Source organism: Xenopus tropicalis, chromosome 4 (assembly GCF_000004195.4).
Source record: "Xenopus tropicalis strain Nigerian chromosome 4, UCB_Xtro_10.0, whole genome shotgun sequence".
In the NCBI taxonomy this organism is placed as follows: domain Eukaryota; kingdom Metazoa; phylum Chordata; class Amphibia; order Anura; family Pipidae; genus Xenopus; species Xenopus tropicalis.
Genome location: NC_030680.2, coordinates 138,309,288 through 138,333,606, shown reverse-complemented (window position 1 = coordinate 138,333,606; position 24,319 = coordinate 138,309,288). Strand labels below are relative to the sequence as shown.

Genomic DNA, 24,319 nt, shown 5'->3' with positions numbered 1-24,319 from the left:
AAATGGCACACTATACTGTATATATAGAATATAAATGTCACACTATACTGTATATATAGAATATAAATGTCACAATATACTGTATATATAGAATATAAATGGCACAATATACTGTATATATAGAATATAAATGGCACATTATACTGTATATATAGAATATAAATGTCACACTATACTGTATATATAGAATATAAATGTCACAATATACTGTATATATAGAATAGAAATAGCACAATATACTGTATATATAGAATATAAATGGCACACTATACTGTATATATAGAATATAAATGGCACACTATACTGTATATATAGAATATAAATGGCACACTATACTGTATATATAGAATAGAAATGGCACAATATACTGTGTATATAGAATATAAATGTCACTATATACTGTATATATAGAATATAAATGGCACACTATACTGTATATATAGAATATAAATGGCACACTATACTGTATATATAGAATATAAATGGCACACTATACTGTATATATAGAATATAAATGGCACAATATACTGTATATATAGAATATAAATGGCACACTATACTGTATATATAGAATATAAATGTCACACTATACTGTATATATAGAATATAAATGGCACAATATAAGGTTGGTTAGATAATATAGATTACTGGTACATGGAAGCTCTTAAACCAGTGAAATTAGCATCATAATCTAGTAATGTGCCCTGTAGCATCAGCCTATATGATAGGCAAACCTCATTGATAATTTGCAACAAGCCCTAAGCTCAGCTTCTCAGCAGCTGCTCAGAGCCCACTGAGCATTTGCAGTCACTAACACATTTAAAAATGTCCTGCGACAGATTTGAAGGCCTGGATCATTATTGTTGTAGAGATGCTGAACCTTTAGGCTGGTGCAATAAGTTCTGTGTATAAAATATAGCATTTCTGGCCATATTCATTTTTATGGTTTAGTTCTCCTTTAAAGGGCTGGGTCAGCTCACTATAAAAATGGTTCCGTATAGATTGTTGTCCTAGTTACATATCTATCCCCTCACATACAGACCCATACTGACCTATCTATCCACTCACATACAGACCCACACTGACCTATCTATCCACTCACATACAGACCCACACTGACCTATCTATACACTCACATACTGACCCACACTGACCTATCTATCCACTCACATACAGACCCACACTGACCTACCTATACACTCACATACAGACCCATACTGACCTATCTATACACTCACATACAGACCCATACTGACCTATCCACTCACATACAGACCCATACTGACCTATCTATCCCCTCACATACAGACCCATACTGACCTATCTATCCCCTCACATACAGACCCATACTGACCTATCTATCCACTCACATACAGACCCATACTGACCTATCTATCCACTCACATACAGACCCACACTGACCGATCTATCCACTCACATACAGACCCACACTGACCGATCTATCCACTCACATACAGACCCATACTGACCTATCTATCCCCTCACATACAGACCCACACTGACCTATCTATCCACTCACATACAGACCCACACTGACCGATCTATCCACTCACATACAGACCCATACTGACCTATCTATCCACTCACATACAGACCCACACTGACCTATCCACTCACATACAGACCCACACTGACCTATCTATACACTCACATACAGACCCATACTGACCTATCTATCCACTCACATACAGACCCATACTGACCTATCTATCCACTCACATACAAACCCACACTGACCTATCTATCCACTCACATACAGACCCATACTGACCTATCTATCCACTCACATACAGACCCATACTGACCTATCTATCCACTCACATACAGACCCATACTGACCTATCTATCCCCTCACATACAGACCCATACTGATCTATCTATCCACTCACATACAGACCCATACTGACCTATCTATCCACTCACATACAGACCCACACTGACCTATCTATCCACTCACATACAGACCCACACTGACCTATCTATCCACTCACATACAGACCCACACTGACCTATCTATACCCTCACATACAGACCCACACTGACCTATCTATCCACTCACATACAGACCCATACTGACCTATCTATACACTCACATACAGATCCATGTTGACCTATCTATACCCTCACATACAGACCCATACTGACCTATCTATCCACTCACATACAGACCCATACTGACCTATCTATCCACTCACATACAGACCCATACTGACCTATCTATACACTCACATACAGACCCATACTGACCTATCTATCTATCCACTCACATACAGACCCATACTGACCTATCTATCCACTCACATACAGACCCATACTGACCTATCTATACACTCACATACAGACCCATACTGACCTATCTATCCACTCACATACAGACCCATACTGACCTATCTATCCACTCACATACAGACCCACACTGACCTATCTATCCACTCACATACAGACCCATACTGACCTATCTATCCACTCATATACAGACCCATACTGACCTATCTATACACTCACATACAGATCCATGTTGACCTATCTATACACTCACATACAGACCCATACTGACCTATCTATACACTCACATACAGACCCATACTGACCTATCTATACACTCACATACAGACCCATACTGACCTATCTATACACTCACATACAGATCCATGTTGACCTATCTATACACTCACATACAGACCCATACTGACCTATCTATACACTCACATACAGACCCATACTGACCTATCTATCCCCTCACATACAGACCCATACTGACCTATCTATCCACTCACATACAGACCCATACTGACCTTTCTATCCACTCACATACAGACCCATACTGACATATCTATCCCCTCACATACAGACCCATACTGACCTATCTATCCACTCACATACAGACCCAGACTGACCTATCTATCCACTCACATACAGACCCATACTGACCTTTCTATCCACTCACATACAGACCCATACTGACCTATCTATCCCCTCTCATACAGACCCATACTGACCTTTCTATCCACTCACATACAGACCCATACTGACCTATCTATCCCCTCACATACAGACCCATACTGACCTATCTATCCACTCACATACAGACCCAGACTGACCTATCTATCCACTCACATACAGACCCAGACTGACCTATCTATCCGCTCACATACAGACCCATACTGACCTATCTATCCCCTCACATACAGACCCATACTGACCTATCTATCCACTCACATACAGACCCAGACTGACCTATCTATCCACTCACATACAGACCCAAACTGACCTATCTATCCACTCACATACAGACCCATACTGACCTATCTATCCACTCACATACAGACCCACACTGACCTATCTATGCACTCACATACAGACCCATACTGACCTATCTATACACTCACATACAGACCCACACTGACCTATCTATCCACTCACATACAGACCCATACTCACCTATCTATCCACTCACATACAGACCCACACTGACCTATCTATGCACTCACATACAGACCCATACTGACCTATCTATCTATCCACTCACATACAGACCCATACTGACCTATCTATCCACTTACATACAGACCCATACTGACCTATCTATACACTCACATACAGACCCATACTGACCTATCTATCCACTCACATACAGACCCATACTGACCTATCTATCCACTCACATACAGACCCACACTGACCTATCTATCCACTCACATACAGACCCATACTGACCTATCTATACACTCACATACAGACCCATACTGACCTATCTATCCACTCACATACAGACCCATACTGACCTATCTATCCCCTCACATACAGACCCATACTGACCTATCTATCCACTCACATACAGACCCATACTGACCTATCTATACACTCACATACAGACCCATACTGACCTATCTATCCACTCACATACAGACCCATACTGACCTATCTATCCACTCACATACAGACCCATACTGACCTATCTATCCACTCACATACAGACCCACACTGACCTATCTATCCACTCACATACAGACCCATACTGACCTATCTATACACTCACATACAGACCCATACTGACCTATCTATCCACTCACATACAGACCCATACTGACCTATCTATCCCCTCACATACAGACCCATACTGACCTATCTATCCACTCACATACAGACCCATACTGACCTATCTATACACTCACATACAGACCCATACTGACCTATCTATCCACTCACATACAGACCCATACTGACCTATCAATCCACTCACATACAGACCCATACTGACCTTTCTATCCACTCACATACAGACCCATACTGACCTATCTATCCCCTCTCATACAGACCCATACTGACCTTTCTATCCACTCACATACAGACCCATACTGACCTATCTATCCCCTCACATACAGACCCATACTGACCTATCTATCCACTCACATACAGACCCAGACTGACCTATCTATCCACTCACATACAGACCCAGACTGACCTATCTATCCGCTCACATACAGACCCATACTGACCTATCTATCCCCTCACATACAGACCCATACTGACCTATCTATCCACTCACATACAGACCCAGACTGACCTATCTATCCACTCACATACAGACCCAAACTGACCTATCTATCCACTCACATACAGACCCATACTGACCTATCTATCCACTCACATACAGACCCACACTGACCTATCTATGCACTCACATACAGACCCATACTGACCTATCTATACACTCACATACAGACCCACACTGACCTATCTATCCACTCACATACAGACCCATACTCACCTATCTATCCACTCACATACAGACCCACACTGACCTATCTATGCACTCACATACAGACCCATACTGACCTATCTATCTATCCACTCACATACAGACCCATACTGACCTATCTATCCACTTACATACAGACCCATACTGACCTATCTATACACTCACATACAGACCCATACTGACCTATCTATCCACTCACATACAGACCTATACTGACCTATCTATCCACTCACATACAGACCCACACTGACCTATCTATCCACTCACATACAGACCCATACTGACCTATCTATACACTCACATACAGATACATGTTGACCTATCTATACACTCACATACAGACCCATACTGACCTATCTATCCACTCACATACAGACCCATACTGACCTATCTATCCCCTCACATACAGACCCATACTGACCTATCTATCCACTCACATACAGACCCATACTGACCTATCTATACACTCACATACAGACCCATACTGACCTATCTATCCACTCACATACAGACCCATACTGACCTATCTATCCACTCACATACAGACCCATACTGACCTATCTATACACTCACATACAGACCCATACTGACCTATCTATCCACTCACATACAGACCCACACTGACCTATATATCCACTCACATACAGACCCATACTGACCTATCTATACACTCACATACAGACCCACACTGACCTATCTATCCACTCACATACAGACCCATACTGACCTATCTATCCACTCACATACAGACCCACACTGACCTATCTATACACTCACATACAGACCCATACTGACCTATCTATCCACTCACATACAGACCCCTACTGACCTATCTATACACTCACATACAGACCCATACTGACCTATCTATACACTCACATACAGGCCCATACTGACCTATCTATCCACTCACATACAGACCCCTACTGACCTATCTATACACTCACATACAGGCCCATACTGACCTATCTATCCACTCACATACAGACCCCTACTGACCTATCTATACACTCACATACAGACCCATACTGACCCATCTATCCACTCACATACAGACCCACACTGACCTATCTATCCACTCACATACAGACCCATACTGACCTATCTATCCACTCACATACAGACCCCTACTGACCTATCTATACACTCACATACAGACCCCTACTGACCTATCTATACACTCACATACAGGCCCATACTGACCTATCTATCCACTCACATACAGACCCCTACTGACCTATCTATACACTCACATACAGACCCATACTGACCTATCTATACACTCACATACAGACCCATACTGACCTATCTATACACTCACATACAGACCCATACTGACCTATCTATACACTCACATACAGACCCATACTGACCTATCTATACACTCACATACAGACCCATACTGACCTATCTATCCACTCACATACAGACCCATACTGACCTATCTATCCACTCACATACAGACCCATACTGACCTATCTATCCACTCACATACAGACCCATACTGACCTATCCACTCACATACAGACCCATACTGACCTATCTATCCACTCACATACAGACCCACACTGACCTATCTATCCACTCACATACAGACCCACACTGACCTATCTATCCACTCACATACAGACCCATACTGACCTATCTATCCACTCACATACAGACCCATACTGACCTATCTATCCACTCACATACAGACCCATACTGACCTATCTATCCACTCACATACAGACCCACACTGACCTATCTATCCACTCACATACATAAACTATATATGCAAACATCAATACTAACTGTAGATATTAGTAGCACAATAGCCTTGGATACTATGCTTGTTCAAGAAGTCACCCTGGCTCCTCTTGAAGGCATTAACAGAATCTGCCATTAAAACATCACTAGGAAGGGCATTCCCCAACCTCACTGCCCTCACCTCACTGAAAGTTCTGTTCCTCTAATCTAAAGGGGGGGCTCTGGTGCGCTGTTCGTTTTTATGGGAAAAAGAACATCAGTTTTGCATCTGTTTGCGCCATTAGCACGGCTTTCTAAGTATGAAGTTGTGCTGTTATAAACAGTTTGCAGTTGGCCTTTATTTTTTTTTATTCTTTATGATTTGTGAATTATTCAACTCTATTTTTTGCAACTCTCTAGTTTGGAATTTAAACTGTTGCTAGGCTCCCATTTACCCTAGCAGCCAGGCAGTGGCTTCAAGGGTAAAGATATGATTGGAAGAGAGTCCTGTATAACCAAAATAATAAGTAATTTGTGTTCTAACAATCTGTATTTTATTTGCTTTGTGGTCACTAGGGATAGAGGCCCCTCAATATTTGGTAACATTTTAAATTTTAGGCTGGAAAGAGGCAGAAAAATAGTTGGAACCAGGTCCGGACTGGGAATCCACATTCCAAGTACACAGAGCCCCAAACAGCACCCCCAATAAATAGTGACTGTCTATGGCACCTTACAGCAGCCCCTCTGGCATTTGCCAATCCCACAGATTGCCAGTCCGGGCCTGGTTGGAACACAGCAGAAACAACACAAGAGGACTGATTGCAGATTATCTAAGACAGGGATCCCCAACCTTTTAAACCCGTGAGCCACATTCAAATGGAAAAATTGTTGGGGAGCAACACAAGCATGGAAAATATTCCTGGGGGTGCAAATAAGAGCTGTGATTTGCTGTTTGGTTGCCCCTATGTGGACTGGCAGCCTATAGAAGGCTCTGTTTGGCTTTATGCTAGGTTTTAGGTAAGCAACACTTGCCTCCCAACCAGAAATTCAAAAATAAGCACCTAATTTGAGGCCCCTGGGAGCAACATCCAAGGGGTTGGTAAACAACATGTTGTTCGAGAGCCACTGGTTGTGGATCACTTATCTAAGATTATTACTGTCTCTATATCATTACAAATTAACTTGCAGGTGAACTGCCTTGCAGCTAAAGGAGAAGTTCAAAGTTCAGGAGTTATAAAGTTATTTGTAGATTTGTGTGAAAGCAGTTTCTGTCTGGCTGCTTCTATCTCGTTCCCTGCTGGAGTGGAATGTAGCACAACCAGTTGATTAACAGATCTGGAAGAGAAATGGTTCCTGTTAAGTCAAGCTTCCATTTTACATTTTTCTGGATTTTACCTTTTATTTATTTATGTACTTTGTTTGCAGTCCCTTCCTGTTCTAATGTATTTTAATGGGAGCATTACCCCGACAAACAACTGCTTATCCCCTGCGAATGTTACTGAAGCATTTTAAGTCACTTTTTCTCCTTTTACACTTGTTTTACAGTAATATCCTTATTTTACCTCCCCCATTTATGTTTTCCTGGATTTTATGATTGTTTTTTGGGTCATTGTACATTGTTTTAAAAGTCAGAACCAGAGAAGAGAAGCGGACTGATAATGCTTTCAATAGACATTACATTTATAGATAATACGCCCCCTCCGAAAGCAGTCAACCCACATTCCCTGTTGGTTGGTATGTTTTTCAATTCATTTTTACTTTTATTGGCAGTTTTCAGTACACAGAGTGCCTGTGCAATTTCAAAAATGTTGCTAATCAAAGGGTTCTTAATCCTTACTCGCTGGACACATATGAAAGATAGCAGGTTATAGAGGAGATCTCATTGGGTCCCAGGCTTGTGTGTCTCTACCCAGCCAGTTGCCAGCTCCCTATGCTTGGGGTTACCACTTCACCCCTGTAACACTGGCCACATATTAAATCCACATTCTGCATGGCTGATTTAGATGCATTCTGCAGCCTGTGCTGGTTTATGTGAAGCCACACAGCATGCATCTGAATTGCTAAGTAGCCATACAGGATGTGGATTCAATATGTGGCCAGAATTAAAAGGGTGCACGATTTTTAAATCTTAATTTCTGTCTTGCCTGCTTTATGGCTAATATTTTAATATATTATAGGAGGCTCAGCTGCAATGGGACCCTGCCCTTGCCACTTGCTCTAGGGTTACCCTGGAGTGCAAGTGCCCCTTAGCACTCCAGTGTAACTTAATTGAGCTCTTGTGTCTTTTATGGGGTTATGTAGGGTCTAAGGCAGGGGTCCCCAAACTTTCTTACTCTTACATGAGCCACACTCAAAAAGACTTGGGGAGCAGCACAAGGACCATAAAAGTTCATGGAGGAGCCAAATAAGGGCTGTGATTGGCTATTATGGGCCTCTATGCACCCTATCAGCTTATAGGGGGCTTTATTTGGTAGGAAATCTTTTTTTTCATTCAACCAAAACTTGCCGCCAAATCAGGAATTCAAAAATAACTACCTGCTTTGGGGGAACTGAGAGCAACATCCAAGGGGTTGGGCAGCAACATTTTGCCCCTGAGCCACTGATTGGGGATCACTGGTCCAAGGTTTGCTACATGTCAAATCACCTATAGCAAAAATCAGCAGGTAGGATTCAGCAGTGACCTGTTTATAAAAAAAAATGAATTGAAAATAAACATCTTATGGTTGCTAAGGATTACTGCCCCGGGCAAATTTTGTACCTGAAATTACATATGGGGTATGTTTTTGGCATTACTCCCTTTATTTCAATCATTTAGTGGTTTTGATTTTTTCGATACCCCTTATTAGACTGACTTGTTTCACTGGTCAATAGACATGCTCAGTAAATACTGGATGGGTGCAAGAAGGACACCCTGTACGTAGTGGTATTTATGATATCTTTGCTAGCTTGACGCATTTGAATATTTTTTATCGCTGAAGAATTGCCTTACTGTCAATCTGTGGATGTCTCTGAAGAAGTGAATTTAGGAGGGAACAGTCACAGTGACGCATTAACCTTTGTCGTATATATAATATTATGACACAAAGGGTTTATGGCACTGTTATTGCCTGGCATCTGTAGCTAATTTTACGTGCCTGAAATTGTACTGATTGACACGTCCTACGGCTGAGCTGATAAATATGCAGAACTGGACAGCGTGCCAGACAGGATTCTGTATTTATGGGAAAGTAGGCCATTTGGGTGAAATTCAGTTGAACGGTTGGAAAAGGGGCACAGAAATTTGGAACTCATAGCAGCCAATCATATACAGGTATAGGACCATTATCCAGAATGCTCGGGACCAAGGGTATTCCGGATAGGGGTTTTTCGTAATTTGGATCTACCAAAAAATCAATAAAACATGAATTAAACCCAATAGAATTGTTATGCCCCCAGTAAGGATTAATTATATCTTAGTTGGGATCAATTACAGGTACTGTTTTATTATTACAGAGAAAAGGGAATCATTTAACCATTAAATAAACCAAATAGGGCTGTTCTGCCCCCAATAAGGGGTAATTATATCTTAGTTGGGATCAAGTACAGGTACTGTTTTATTATTACAGAGAAAAGGGAATCATTTAACCATGAAATAAACCCAATAGGGCTGTTCTGCCCCCAATAAGGGGTAATTATATCTTAGTTGGGATCAAGTACAGGTACTGTTTTATTATTACAGAGAAAAGGGAATCATTTAACCATGAAATAAACCCAATAGGGCTGTTCTGCCCCCAATAAGGGGTAATTATATCTTAGTTGGGATCAAGTACAGGTACTGTTTTATTATTACAGAGAAAAGGGAATCATTTAACCATTAAATAAACCCAATAGGACTTTTCTGCCCCCAGTAAGAGGCAATTATATTTTAGTTGGGATCAGTTACAAGGTTGTGTTTTATTATTACAGAGAAAAAGGAAATCAGTTTTAAAATTATGAATCATTTGACTAAAATGGAGTCTATGGGAGACAGGCTTTCCGTAATTCGGAGCTTTCTGGATAATGGGTTTCCAGATAACGGATCCCATACCTGTATTTGAAATATATTTAGAGATAACAGCACATCATTGAGTTGTTGGGAAAAAAGTCTAATCATATTGTGCTGACAAACCAATAACCACACGCAGGTCAGGATTGGGATTCAAAATGGGCCCTGGCATTTCATGTACAGAGAGGCCCAAACAGCCCAATAAACTGTGATTGTCTATGGCATCTTACAGCAGCCCACCAAAAAATAGGGAAAAAAGAGAAAAATATAGAAAGGCTGGTAATTTTTTCAGGTAAAGGTGGCAACCCCAGCCCTGACCTCATAGGCAGGAAATATTCCTTTGTTACTATAGCTGCATTCCTGTCTAGCCAGCCCACTGCACAAGGGGAAGCCATGCCCCCAGCATCTAAGGGAAGTCTGACTGCAGTTCTGTGACAAACAAATAAAACTACAGGTGTCTGTGTTGCTTAAAATTAAAAGATATCCAATAATAATAAGCTATATTTTGCCTTTACCACAAGCAAGCTTTGTGATTGTGTAACCCTGCCATTTAGAAGTGAGGAATGAATGTTTTTAGCAACCAGAGACAAACTGTTTTCTGTTGGCTTCAACCAAAATACAAATAGGAATTCCCAGTATGACGGGCTGAATGTTCAGCCAAAATAACTATGGCCTTGGTGCTAATGCTGGAGTCGTCACCTGATATCACTAAGTCACATACCCATGTGGTGATTTGGCAGGGAATATGTATGAGCTGCTGCAGGGCTAGATGCCTGGTTTGTTTGGAATTAAGGGCTTGTCCTTTAGAAATATCAGCAGGTCATGGAGTTGTTGGGAAAATAGTCTAATCATATTGTGCTGACAAACCAACAACCACACACAGGCATGGGCTGGGATTCAAAATAGCCCCTGGCATTTCATGTACACGGAGGCCCAAACAGCCCCCCCCAGCCCAATAAATAGTGACTGTCTATGGCACCTTACAGCAGCCCCTCTGGCATTTGCCTGAACCCACAGATTGCCAGTCCGGGCCTAACCAAATGTGGTAATGATAATAATAGGTGAATGATCCAAAGAGTTCCTTGACTTGTGACTTTATATGATCATAAAACCCCACAGTGATTTCTAATGCCCTTATAAATAATTGCAGGAGGTACAGAATTCCCTGTGTAACTCAGCCTGCAGCCTTGTGCCTTTATATGGGCACAGAACCCCTCAGTGACTTCTAATATCCTTATAATTTACCAGTAGGGGGTACATTATCCCTTATAATACATGAGATACTCAGAGTTCCCTGTATAACTCAGCCTGCAGCCTTGTGTCTTTATATGGGCACAGAACCCTTCAGTGACTGCTAATATCCTTATCGTTTACAGTAGGGGGTACATTATCCCTTATAATACATGAGTGATACTCAGAGTTCCCTGTATAACTCAGCCTGCAGCCTTGTGCCTTTATATGGGCACAGAACCCCTCACTGACTGCTAATATCCTTATCATTTACAGTAGGGGGTACATTATCCCTTATAATACATGAGTGATACTCAGAGTTCCCTGTATAACTCAGCCTGCAGCCTTGTGTCTTTATATGGGCACAGAACCCCCCAGTGACTTCTAATATCCTTATCATTTACAGTAGGGGGTACATTATCCCTTATAATACATGAGTGATACTCAGAGTTCCCTGTATAACTCAGCCTGCAGCCTTGTGCCTTTATATGGGCACAGAACCCCTCAGTGACTGCTAATATCCTTATCATTTACAGTAGGGGGTACATTATCCCTTATAATACATGAGTGATACTCAGAGTTCCCTGTATAACTCAGCCTGCAGCCTTGTGCCTTTATATGGGCACAGAACCCCCCAGTGACTTCTAATATCCTTATCATTTACAGTAGGGGGTACATTATCCCTTATAATACATGAGTGATACTCAGAGTTCCCTGTATAACTCAGCCTGCAGCCTTGTGCCTTTATATGGTCACAGAACCCCCCAGTGACTTCTAATATCCTTATCATTTACAGTAGGGGGTACATTATCCCTTATAATACAAGAGTGATACTCAGAGTTCCCTGTATAACTCCAGCCTGCAACATTGTCTCAAAATCCTTAGTGATATATAGTACATACAACCTATGGCTATCAAGATTCTTGATATTGTGCCTAATCTTTATTTTAGATATTAATCTAGAATTCCCAGTTTCCATGGAAGTTGTAGCAACAAGCAGAGAGCTGAATTGTTGTGTATTGTTGTATTGTATGTGTTCCATATTATTCATTTTTCTTCTTCTTTCTTCTTTTTATTTCAGAACCTGAGTTGCAGATCGTCTGGTAAGTATTGTATTTGATTCTGGTTTATCTGCATTCCTTAGAGAGGAGAAATATGTAGAAAAGCAGATATCACAGCATATTTGAGTACATTTCTGATATGCAGCAGTAGGGAGTGTTTTGTATATTCAGAGACATTTTAGCAGTTTGTCCTTGGATGTAGGGGCAGAGGGGGTGGTGTGAGAAACACATACTAAACACTGACTTGAATTTAGGGATGGACCGAATACACTATTTTAGGATCCTGCCAAAACCCAAATCCTTTGTGAAAGGTTTGGCCAAATTCCGTATCGAAAAATTTTCAACTTCTCTGCTTATGTGATAAAAAGTTCAATTATTTTAAGGAATTAGATTTGGTTCTGCCAGAGGCATGGATTCAGCTAAATCCTGCTGAACAAGGCAGAATCGTGGCCAAATCCTTGATTCGGTGTATCACTACTAGTAATATGGGGAGAGGAGCAAAAGATCTGGGATGGCTGGGGCTCCTAATGGAGAAAACCAGGATCGAAACAGCAAATTCATTTCTGCTTCAGTTCAAGTAAAATGGAGACAGGATTTTAGGCTGATGCCACACGTGGTGTTTTTCCGTTGCGTTTTTTCTAAGCCTTTCTAAGCGTTTTTCAGCCTAGTACTGGTGACGTAAGCAAATCCAGTTTCCATGGTGCTAATAGTGCGAAATAGCAAAAAACACCGCGTATTTCCGCTAGGTCTGGCAGCTGCCTTTGCGTATACATAGGAATAGCTTGCTGTGCAAATACTGGCGTATTTCGGCCAACGCTTGAAAAATCCGCGCTAAGGCGTTTTCTAGCGTATTTCCGCATTGTGTGGTTTGCTTCGAGTCTTTTCAAGTTATTTGTATGGATGATGATATTGGGCGTTTTTCAGCCGCCAAGAGAATTAGAAAATACGCAGCAGAAAAACGCCACGTGTGGCATCAGCCTTACATTCAATATAAGTATTTCCTGTACACTGCTGTTAACTAAAACAGATCCTGTTTTCCCCTCTTCTATTATTTTTTCTTGACACAGATATGTGGTGCCTACCTGGTGATCAGTATGAACCCCATTCGCCTGTCTTGATTCCAACACACATGAGTTCCAAGACAGTGTTCCACTGCACATCTGAAAACAACTGTATTCCCTGTGTGGTGGTGAAGCTGGAGGTGTCACTTACCTATCTAACAGGTAATTTACGTGTTTTATTATTATTATTGGACATTGAGTCAAGCATAGTGATTGCAAGAGCAGTTCAGCCCGGCGCTATAGATGGCACAGGTACAGGGGGCACCTGTCAGCCATTGTTTGTAGCTCAACAACATCTGAAAGAAGTGCACCCCTATAGTACATATAACTAACATCATTTTTTCTCACCCCACAGAAGAACAAAATTTACAATTCCATATATTACACAATCTTATATTACACAGTGCTCTTACTGAAGTGTGCACAAAAGTTATGTTTGTAAAGCTGATATTATAAAGTTGCATCCATTTAAGTTCACTTCATCTTCATCCACTGTAGAGGGAATGGAAAAACTAGAAGGGGAAGGCTGTGATGGCTATGATAAAGATGATGATGATGAAGATGATGAAGATGAAGAGGAGGAGGAAGATGATGAAGAAGAAGAAGCTTCAAGTGACAGTCGATATTTAGACACTGGATTACACAGTAACGGTATGTGCTGGTGGAAGTGCTTATAGTTAACTTACCAGAACCTTGGTCTTGCTGTTGTATGTGCTGTACTGCAAATGTTTAGAGAGGGTAGAGAGGATGTTGCCCATAACAATTATCCACCCCTCGTCCAAATTTCTCCTGACTTCTGTTTTTATAGTCAGGTTTGTTCCCATGAATTCCCAGTAATTGTTCCACTGAGCTAAATTGTAAAGGCAGCCATACTTGGGCCAAGTTTATTGTTGCCCAATTCAACCATCCTAATGAATAGCCAAACTCTAGTAGTTCATTGCTTTGGCTGATGCCCTGAATGAGCCGAGCAGAACAGAAGTTGGAGGGAGCTGTGGATCCTTTTACTATTCTGTCCATGGATGCACTGATGTTTGGGCAGGACAGGGACCCAGACCCAGATTTGCCTGAGAGTGGCCAAAACATAGTTACATAGGGCTTGAAGACCAGAGTCCATCAAGTTCAACCCTTCCAAGTAAACCCAGCAATCTCCTTTCCAATTGATACACTATATGGCCTTCTGATATTGATTGGACAGGGAACCAAGGCCTGAATCTCAGACAGTTCAGGAGACACTTGCCTCTTAAGGGTAGTGATCATTGCCCTGAGGGGCAAATGTTTGGCCATATTGGGCAAAGATTAGCTTGTTTTGCAGCCTGGATAAATTAACTTATTTTTATATGCACAGACAGTGAGAAGGAAAGATTCTATTGTTGGAACTACATTTTTTATAAAAAACATGCTTGCTAATGAAAACCTCTTTAAAATCACCATTAATACATTGGTTTTTTTTTTAAACAGATTCATTCATCTGTGCCAACTTCTTCATATCCCTTAACGGTCCCCACAGCAGTTCCTGTGTCATGGTGGAAGTACGCATGCCCATATCTTCTATACCTCCCAGTCAGCATACAGGCCCTGTGCAAGTGGTAGGTATCCAGCTTCTGCCACTAAACTAGAAGGATATTATGGCTCTTAATGTAGCAACAAAGGAAAAGTTTGCATCATTTAAGTAGTCAACCGGGTATATACTAGAACAGTCAAAGCAACTGCTGACTGGTTGCCTTAATTTACTGCATCAGGGGAGATTTTACTCTCATGTTTATGTGTAGGGTGAGGGGTTGTTTTGCCTGAACTGTAAATGCTTTTAATAAAGTTTAACTTTTAGCTAACTTTAATTTGACAAAAATGGAAAATAACATTTGCCAACTGCAGGTGTTAAAATAGAAACAGAAATCTCTTCTTGTTCTCTTTAGTTAACCAGCAGCAGAAAAGGGAACCATATTTCAAGGGAAAACGGGAAGGGTGGGACAATGAGACAGAATTATGGGATTATGGGAACCAGCCTGGTTGGCAACACAGTGATGTTTTGTTTGCGATGTGAGACAGAGGGCTTTATTATTTTTACATGCCAGGGATACTTAGAGATTGGCAAACCCTGACTTAGCAACTTCCACATCTGCATTAATGGAACTAAAACCTTGCTAGTTCATGTCACTTTATATTTTGAGTTTTATATCATTGAGTTCTACCTGTTGTACATGAGAACATACTACTGTATATAATAAAAGAAAAAATAAAGATAATGAAAGGAGAAATAAGAAGCAAGATAAATAAAGGCTGGCACAACAGCAGATTTAAGATGCTGATTAGGGTCCTTCATGATATCTGCCCAAACATCAGCCAGATGTTGATTTTCCTGTTGGATGGAGAACCACATTGCCTCATTTGTGCGGTACTTGCTCCTATTTCTCGTATCCCCTTCATCCTTAGGGCCCTAGGGTAAAACAATCACATTAGCCCAATACAGCTCACCAAAGAAGGGCATATCAGGGGAAAGATTTACTCATTTGGCGACCTTGCACAATGAATAAATCTTACGGAGTATGGCCACCTAATGTTACAAAAGTTAAATATGAGCTTCATACTGTACTTTGTGGTGAGAATCATAGAATATGATAATCAAGAACATAAACTTTAAGCTAACACATTATTGGATGTGGAAAGCAATAGGTCAAGTCTCTATATTCATTGTAGTTCCATTAACTATCAGTTTTTAGGTACAGGTAAGAAGTGTACATCAGGGGTTGAAGAATCATACCCTCTAAGTTCCCATATTGCCCATAAGTCTAGGTTGGTTGAAACCTTGTTTACTAAAGTAAACTCAAATTTTCTGTTGGCTTTGACTCTTTTGACTACCTCCTGTATGGTGGAGGCATTTGGGGTTTTCCATTTGGCTGCTATGGCCAGGCATGTTGCTGTTAGAATCTGGCTATTCCTCCTGATTCCTCTTATGTGCAGCCTGTATTGGTTTACCTAACAGCAAAGTAGGGATATCCATAGGGATATGACAAGCCAGCATCTGATCTATAAGGTTGTTAACCTTAAAGTTATATGTATTAGAGAACCTGGCTTTCCACAGTTTCCCAGGGGGGAATGATCTGGAAACAGCATATGGATGGAGCCTATTCGGCATATAATACCAAAATATCAGTATTTTCTAAATATGTTCCTTTTGGCTAATACTGGTAACCATTTTCTGGCATATTTCCACCACCCAAAATGTTTTTAAACAGTAAAATGTTCCCCTTCTCCTATACTTGTAGAGTAAATGTAGAGCAGTGCAATGGGATTGGAACCAGGGCCCCCATTTGCTGTTTTCAGGACCCTCTTTCATGTTGTATTACCACGGCTCGCCCGCCCACACCTGCTTGGATTATACAGCATGGGTGCAGGCAGGAGGGGAATGTACAGGGCTATTTGGGTTCCCTGTTCCCTTAGGTCTGCTGGTATGACGTTACACCACTGATTGGCTGCCTTACATCTGGGATCCAGGTTCCTTGCCAGTGTTCACCAAAATGTAGAATGTTTGCTGACCAGATTTTCTGCCTCTGTGTCACAGTCAGATCAAGATAGTAAAACCCATGCATTCAAAAACACCACAAAGTAACAAAATAAAACATTTTCAATTTAATGTTTAAAATGCCATCCTCCAGTTGTTGGCTGGACGCCAGCTCAGTGTTCCCTCTAAGCTGTGCGCTCGTGTACGTACGCACAAAGTTTGAGGCCAGAGGACACAGCAAATTGTGGTGCGCACAAAAGTGTTGGAGCATAATGCGCACACAAGTTTGAAATGTGTGCACGGAAGATTTTTTTTGCGCACATAGCCAAGAAGGAATTGCGTTGGGTTAAGAAAAGATGGGGTTCCACAGTTTGAGCACTCCTAATGTATAGAGAGTACTGTATAACCATTTTTATATAATAAATCTTTTGTAATTTTATCAACATGAGGGGCCTATGTAAACCTTGGTGCCACAGGCAAATGCCCCCTATATTCTACCCAATAACCTTACCTTGCCACACAAAAGTAGGGGAAAGGCAACACTTACTCCTCTGCCCTTGCTATTTATGTTTAAAGGTTGTGCTACACAGGGGACTTGTGTCTGATTTTCCTATTGGAAGTATCCTGCTGCAGTAAATAGCTCATGTGTCTTGGCCCATAGATGAAAGTGATATTTTATTTTAGCCTGCTGCAATGAGTCAGCTCTATAGCAAACTCTAAGCAAAGCTTGGATCTGCTGCAGAAAGCAACCAGGACCCTATAGTTATGGCACGGCTACTTGCAGCATTCTGATAGGTTACCATGCTGAGCCCAATCCGAAGTGGTAACTTTTCCACAAAGGTGAGTTTGTAACTTTTTAAATTGTAAGCTCTATTAAGCAGAGACTTCTTTACCTCTATTAGCAGTTGTATTTTTGTATATAATCTGTATATTCAGTGTATAGACCCTTCTACTGTACAGCACTGTGGAATATGTTTGTGTTGTATAAATATGCTTTAATAATAATTTAATTAATTAGCCCCTTAATCTAGAAGCTAAGTTCTTTTCCATCTCTGTTTAGGGTGAACTAGAATATGACTGCTTTAGAGGACACCTAAGTGAGGACTTGATTATATTGGCATACACTGTGCCAAGGTTCCACAATATACTGCAAATCAACCATTCTATGCCAGGTATGGACTGTTAATAATAACAATAATAATAATAATGTGTAACTATTTATCTAAGTGATTCTAATAGTGGTTTACCAATTAAGGTGCCCATACACTTTCAGATCCGCTCGCTTGGCACCTACGGGTGGGCGATATCAGGAGAATCCAGGCCCTGGGGCCAAACGATCAAATTATAATGACGGGTATAGGCAAAGTCAGTCCGGGGACTGCATCAACAAGCCGATGTGGTCCCCGATCCGACTAGATTTTTTAACCTGCCCTATCGAGATCTGGCCGATTTCAGGCCAGATATCGGTCAGGCAGGCCCGTCGGTAGTGCCCATACACTGGGCGATTAGCTGCCGAATCAGTCTAAGGGACCGATATCGGCAGCTAGAATCGGCCTGTGTATGCAGCGCCGGATTCCAAATCCGGGCGCCCCTAGGCCGCCCCCTATTCCCCCTTGCGCATGCGCAAACAAAACCACCTCCCCCCAGCCGTGTCGATGCAAGCGCGCATGCGCGGACATTTAAACTCCCATAAGGAGCGCTGGGGAGAATTCCCCAGCGCTCCGTATGGGAGCAAAATGTCAGAATTTTTGTGCGGCGGGGCGGCATGCCGCCCCTAAGTTTCTGCCGCCCTAGGCCCGGGCCTTTGTGGCCTCGCCACAAATCCGGGCCTGCGTGTATGGGGACCTTTAGAGTGACTTTACCCTGAACATAATGGGGCAGATGTGAATTTTTTCATTGGTTTCATTGTTGTATTGTCTCCTCAGGGTGCTCAGACCTGGAAGATCCAAATAAAGTGTCTCCCTGCTATGGTAGGTTTGTGCTCCTTCCAATAGTGATGTGCCTGTATCTGTATGTGTAAGTCATTCTGATGACTCTTTACTAATGCAATAATAGGCATAGGTTGTGCAGTCACACAAAAGAAAAACAATCTGGGGGCTCATGTTTGTTACATCAAAACCCGTTACAGCAGAGCAGCAAAGATATTCCCTTGCCTTGTCTCTCTGAAGAACAGAAAGAAGGCAATCTGCAAGCAGAAGTAATAAAAAGTTTAAAGCACTCTGTGCAAGAGCAGCTGTGTCAGTGTCATTGTGCTTGGGGCAGACAGTGTTCTAATAGGCTGGAGGACAAAAGTAAGTAGTGCATCAGAAGGTTGCACCGCCCCCAAGCACAACATCATTCAGTAAGCTGTTCCCTGTTAGCAAGAAAGGGGGCGGCAGGTGGCTCTACTGGGAGAGGCTACTGATGTCTTGGTTTATAGAGGAATAGTGACATGATCCTGTTAAAATTGGAATATGTCACTATCTCTTTAAAGGAGAGCGTTTGTTTTTTCTATGAGGCTTAAGATCATCTGAACAGGAGAAATATGGGGAAACTTAAAGGTACTATTGAGAGAACTGAAGGTATGCCTGCAGCTTGAGAGTAACTCTTTATTAGCCTTTCCTTCTCCTTTAAAGGACAAGGAAAGGCTAAGTCACTTGGGGGTGCCAAAATGTTAGGCACCCCCAAGTGACTTTAATCGCTTACCTTGTATCCCGGGCTGGTGCCCCTGTACGGAGAGAACAGCACCAGCCCGGGGTACCTGTAGCGATGCGCTTCCTCCTTCCGGCTTCGTTTAGCTGCGACTATACGATAGGCGCATGCGCAGTAGAATGAAAAGCCGACTTCTCTGTTAAAGTTCCACTATTCACTCTACTGCGCATGCGCGTGCGACGAGACAGGAAGGAGGAAGCGCTACAGGTACCCCGGGCTGGTGCTGTTCTCTCCCAACAGGGGCACCAGCCCGGGGTGCAAGGTAAGCGATTTAAGTCACTAGGGGGTGCCTAACATTTTGGCACCCCCAAGTGACTTTGCCTTTCCATGGCCTTTAAGATATATATATATATATATATATATATATACACATTTTTTTCCAAACAGAGTTTTTTCAAGCCTGAATTTGTCAATGGGTTATGCCAGGTATGAGGTAGAGTAAAACGTTAGTGTAAATGACAGTGTTAGTGTGGCATCACAAAAAAAACCTTTGTAATAAAAAATAATTTCTGTGGTCATGATGCATGCCGTTTATTTATCATAAAATCTACAGTGTTGTTATATAAATACTTTTCTAAATATAGTTTTTTGGTCTAAATACCAACAACTTAATAAATAAACCCCATTGAGGGTTTTCAAATAATGCAACTTTATTCCCTTTCTGCTACCTAAAATAGAGTTTAGAAGGCATTAAAAAGCCCCAGTATGTGTAACTGTGTACAGCAAATCAAGTGCCTTGGTGCCAGGCAGCTCTAATGGAGCTTTTTGACTATTGCCTTATGACCAGGGCACAGGGACTCGTCAGGTCATTTATATTCAATTCAAGGTGCTTCGGCTCCAAAGTAGCACTGTCTGCCATTACACTAATAGTGGTTATACAAATGTCGAAACTGTCATTGCCACATTTGCTAGTTCCACCTGTCACCAGCATATTTTCAGTAGATTTTTTATTGCCACTTTGATCACCACTGTTTTCCATCTGAGCATGAGCACAGTAACAGTGCCCCATGTGTCCCCAAGTGCCCTAATAACAAGCACTTACAATTGGGGAGATACATATCATATCAACAAGACAAAGTTCCTGAGCTACAGAGACCGAGAAATAATTACCCTTCAGCAGGTAATGCCCAGACCAATATTGAGAGAAAAAGATTAGATGGTACTTTCTCCACATTCCAAGAAATGTTATCCTAATAAATCATGGCTATATATATATATATATATTGAATGGTCTACCAGAGACCCTAGGGAATTGTGGCCTGACATTATTGTGCAAACTCAGAGTACCACACAGTTACCATTCAGCAAAGTTATTTAATTATATTGTAGTAATGTACTGTAGTTGGCATATTTTATATTGCTTTTTACTCTTTGATCAACATTGATTAGAGCTGCAGCTTTTCTTTTCCAGTTAATGTTTGCCTGCACTGAACACAGGTATTTTCTTCTTGTTATTAGTGCCACTTATGGATATCATCCATGGAAAGACAAATACCTCTATAGGGATAGTAAATGGCTCTAGGAACAATACCTTTACATTGGAAACAACTTATGGAGAACAAGTTCATTGGACGGTTCGGCAAATTTTGGTCAGTTTTAATTCCATGGTAATACATACTACCTATAGGGACACCTGTCATCCAATGAACCTAAAACATTTTATAAGGTCCATGCATTTTGTTTATTACCTGACTAGAGTGAAGATTTCTAAAGCTTCCAGAAAAGTATACTGAGATACTGTAAATAAAGCTGGCCATACACACCCTGAAAATGACTGTTCTTGTCAGAGTATCTTATTTGCCTGTGTATTAGTCCAAAACAATAGCATTCCTCGCTGACATCTTATTTTGCCATATAACTTGGAAAAGCTGGAAATTCCCATTTGATGAGAATCACACAATGACGTGGTTGTGGTGCTCTTCTAATAGAACTTGGGGTTGAAAGAACTGGTCAACCCAATTTGACTCACCAAATACATGGCAAAATGAGGCAAATAACTGATGGTTTTGCAACCTCACCAACTGAACAGATCATCCAATGTATGGGCATCTTTAGGCACAGGACCTATAATGATTATCAAGTTAATTGAAGTAGATACTGCAATATAGCTATTTTTTAGGGTACAATACAGATATTGCTGGTCTTTATAAATCAGAAGTATAGCTTATATATCGATAGTGCTAACCATGAGCATTAATTACAACAGAAATAATGAGAAATCAACTGACATTTTCCTTTTTGTATTTCAGAATGGAGAAGAGCGTGTCATTGTTCTACATGAAGATATTGTGCCGTGCATGTGTTTTAAAGTATGTTTTTAAGTATGTAACCTTAATAATACCCCACGTGAGCTAAATTTATGCATGTATACAGTACATTCATGCAGGCCATATTTTGTCTTGCCATGAACTTACTGGTCACTGTTAGGGTTGCCACCTGGACGATATTTTACTGGCCTGGCTGGTAAGAATGATATTTGATGCCACTGTTATTATTAGGTGAGAAACATCAAAACATAGGCAAGCAAATGTTTTTTTCCAGACAAGGTGGCAACCCTAGTCTCTGTGTGTGCCTTTAAACATTAATAGTTTTCTTGCACAACGTTAATGCAGCAATTGTAAATTACAGATTGGCCAGATTTGCCACAGATCCCATAATTGTGCAGTCTGGTTTTCGGATGTCTGTGTATATGTGGCTAGAATTACTCTTGTCTGGGAAAGGCCCAGGTAGTGATTTAACCAGGGTTGGATCATGACTTGAAGGGCAACATTCCTGTTGCATTCTGCTTATTATAAGTATTACTGCTTGTTTGTACATAGGATGATGAGCTGAAATGAACACAAGGAAATTAAAATTCAATTTGAGTTCCTTTCTCCTAGGTGTCATGGAGCAATGTCTTGGATGCATTAAAGAACCCAGCATGTCCATTTGAAGAAGGTATATATATGTTTATATGTGTATTTGTTTTTAGCAGATCAGTGAAGTTCATATAGCCATCTTCCTTGCAAAGGGGATTTACTGTATTAGTATTGTGGAAGTCCCCCTATAATCTCAGCTGGGTTTGTGGCCTTCCACTGAACTTTTACAGAGTTTTGGAAAGATTGAACATGATAGATTTTTCAACTTAAAGGGATTGTTCAGCTTTGAGTTAACTTGATCTTCATTTTTTATTATATGTAGATTTTTAATTATTTTAATGTTTGTTCAGCAGCTCTCAGGTTTGAAGTTTCAGCAGCTACCTGGTTGCTAGGGTCCAAATTACCTTTGCAACCAGGGAGTTGTTTAAATGAGAGACTAGTGTATAAATAGAAGAGGGACTAAATAGAAAAATAAGTAATAAAAAGTAACAATAAAACTGTAGTCTCACAGAGCAATAGTTTTCTGGCTTTTAGGGTCAGTGACCCCCATCTGAAAGTTGGAAAGAGTCAGAAGAGAAAGGTAAATAATTCATAAAAAATAAACAAACAAACAAAAAAAAAATAACGAGGGGCAATTGAAAAGTTTTTTAGGATTGGCCATTCTATAACATATTAAGAGTTAACTTAAAGGTGAACACCTGTGCCACTGTGCCATGCATCATTTATTGCACCACCCTAAAAAAATGAATATGACTAGAAATACCACATTGTATATCCTGGACTAACTACACCAGCCTAAAGGTTCAGCATTTCTATAAAAGTAATGATCCAGGCCTTTTATCAGAAATGTTATACTGTATGTATCTATCTGTGTATTTATATATATTGTGAGCCATTCCTTTCATTCCTCATTCCATGCTTTTCTGCACCACCCTCTGAATAATTACATTTTGTCCCCTCTTTCTCCCCTAGCATTGCAATATGAAGAAAATATATGGAAGAACAGTAACCTCACCCTAAGCCTGAAGAATTCCAAATTGTTGTATACACTGGAGGTGTGGTGCCCTGTGGTGGTTGAGATTTCACTGTGCTGGAGAAATGGGCACCAAGCTGACTGCCATGAAATTCCAGGCTCCAAGAGTAACATTAAGGCACAGGTACCAGATGAATTGAAGAGAGCACTCTTTAGGCTGTATAACTGATGTGATTAAACTTTATTGTAGACTTCCTTACACAACCTGTTTTGGGCCTTATGTGCCCTTTCTCAAGTATCAAGCAGTGCAGGGGGAAGGCTATGAATTGCTGAGGGAGGAAGGCTCATCAGAAAGGTAAATGGCCAGTTTATGCGTAGAGTTAAGAAAGACCCAAGGTTACATTGGTATAT

General features: G+C 41.0%; 1 protein-coding gene across 1 annotated transcript in view; it reads left to right on the top strand.

Annotated features, from left to right (window-relative positions):
• The window catches only part of il17rc (interleukin 17 receptor C), a 45,713-nt gene that overhangs the window by 5,958 nt on the left and 15,436 nt on the right, over positions 1 to 24,319 (top strand). Inside the window, exons 2-11 of the mRNA XM_002941672.4 lie at positions 12,847 to 12,868; positions 13,894 to 14,049; positions 14,386 to 14,538; positions 15,346 to 15,473; positions 18,447 to 18,558; positions 19,312 to 19,356; positions 21,536 to 21,666; positions 22,327 to 22,386; positions 22,957 to 23,014; positions 23,908 to 24,092. Coding sequence (XP_002941718.2) covers positions 12,847 to 12,868; positions 13,894 to 14,049; positions 14,386 to 14,538; positions 15,346 to 15,473; positions 18,447 to 18,558; positions 19,312 to 19,356; positions 21,536 to 21,666; positions 22,327 to 22,386; positions 22,957 to 23,014; positions 23,908 to 24,092 — 1,050 coding nt within the window. The remainder of the gene's footprint in view (positions 1 to 12,846; positions 12,869 to 13,893; positions 14,050 to 14,385; positions 14,539 to 15,345; positions 15,474 to 18,446; positions 18,559 to 19,311; positions 19,357 to 21,535; positions 21,667 to 22,326; positions 22,387 to 22,956; positions 23,015 to 23,907; positions 24,093 to 24,319) is intronic.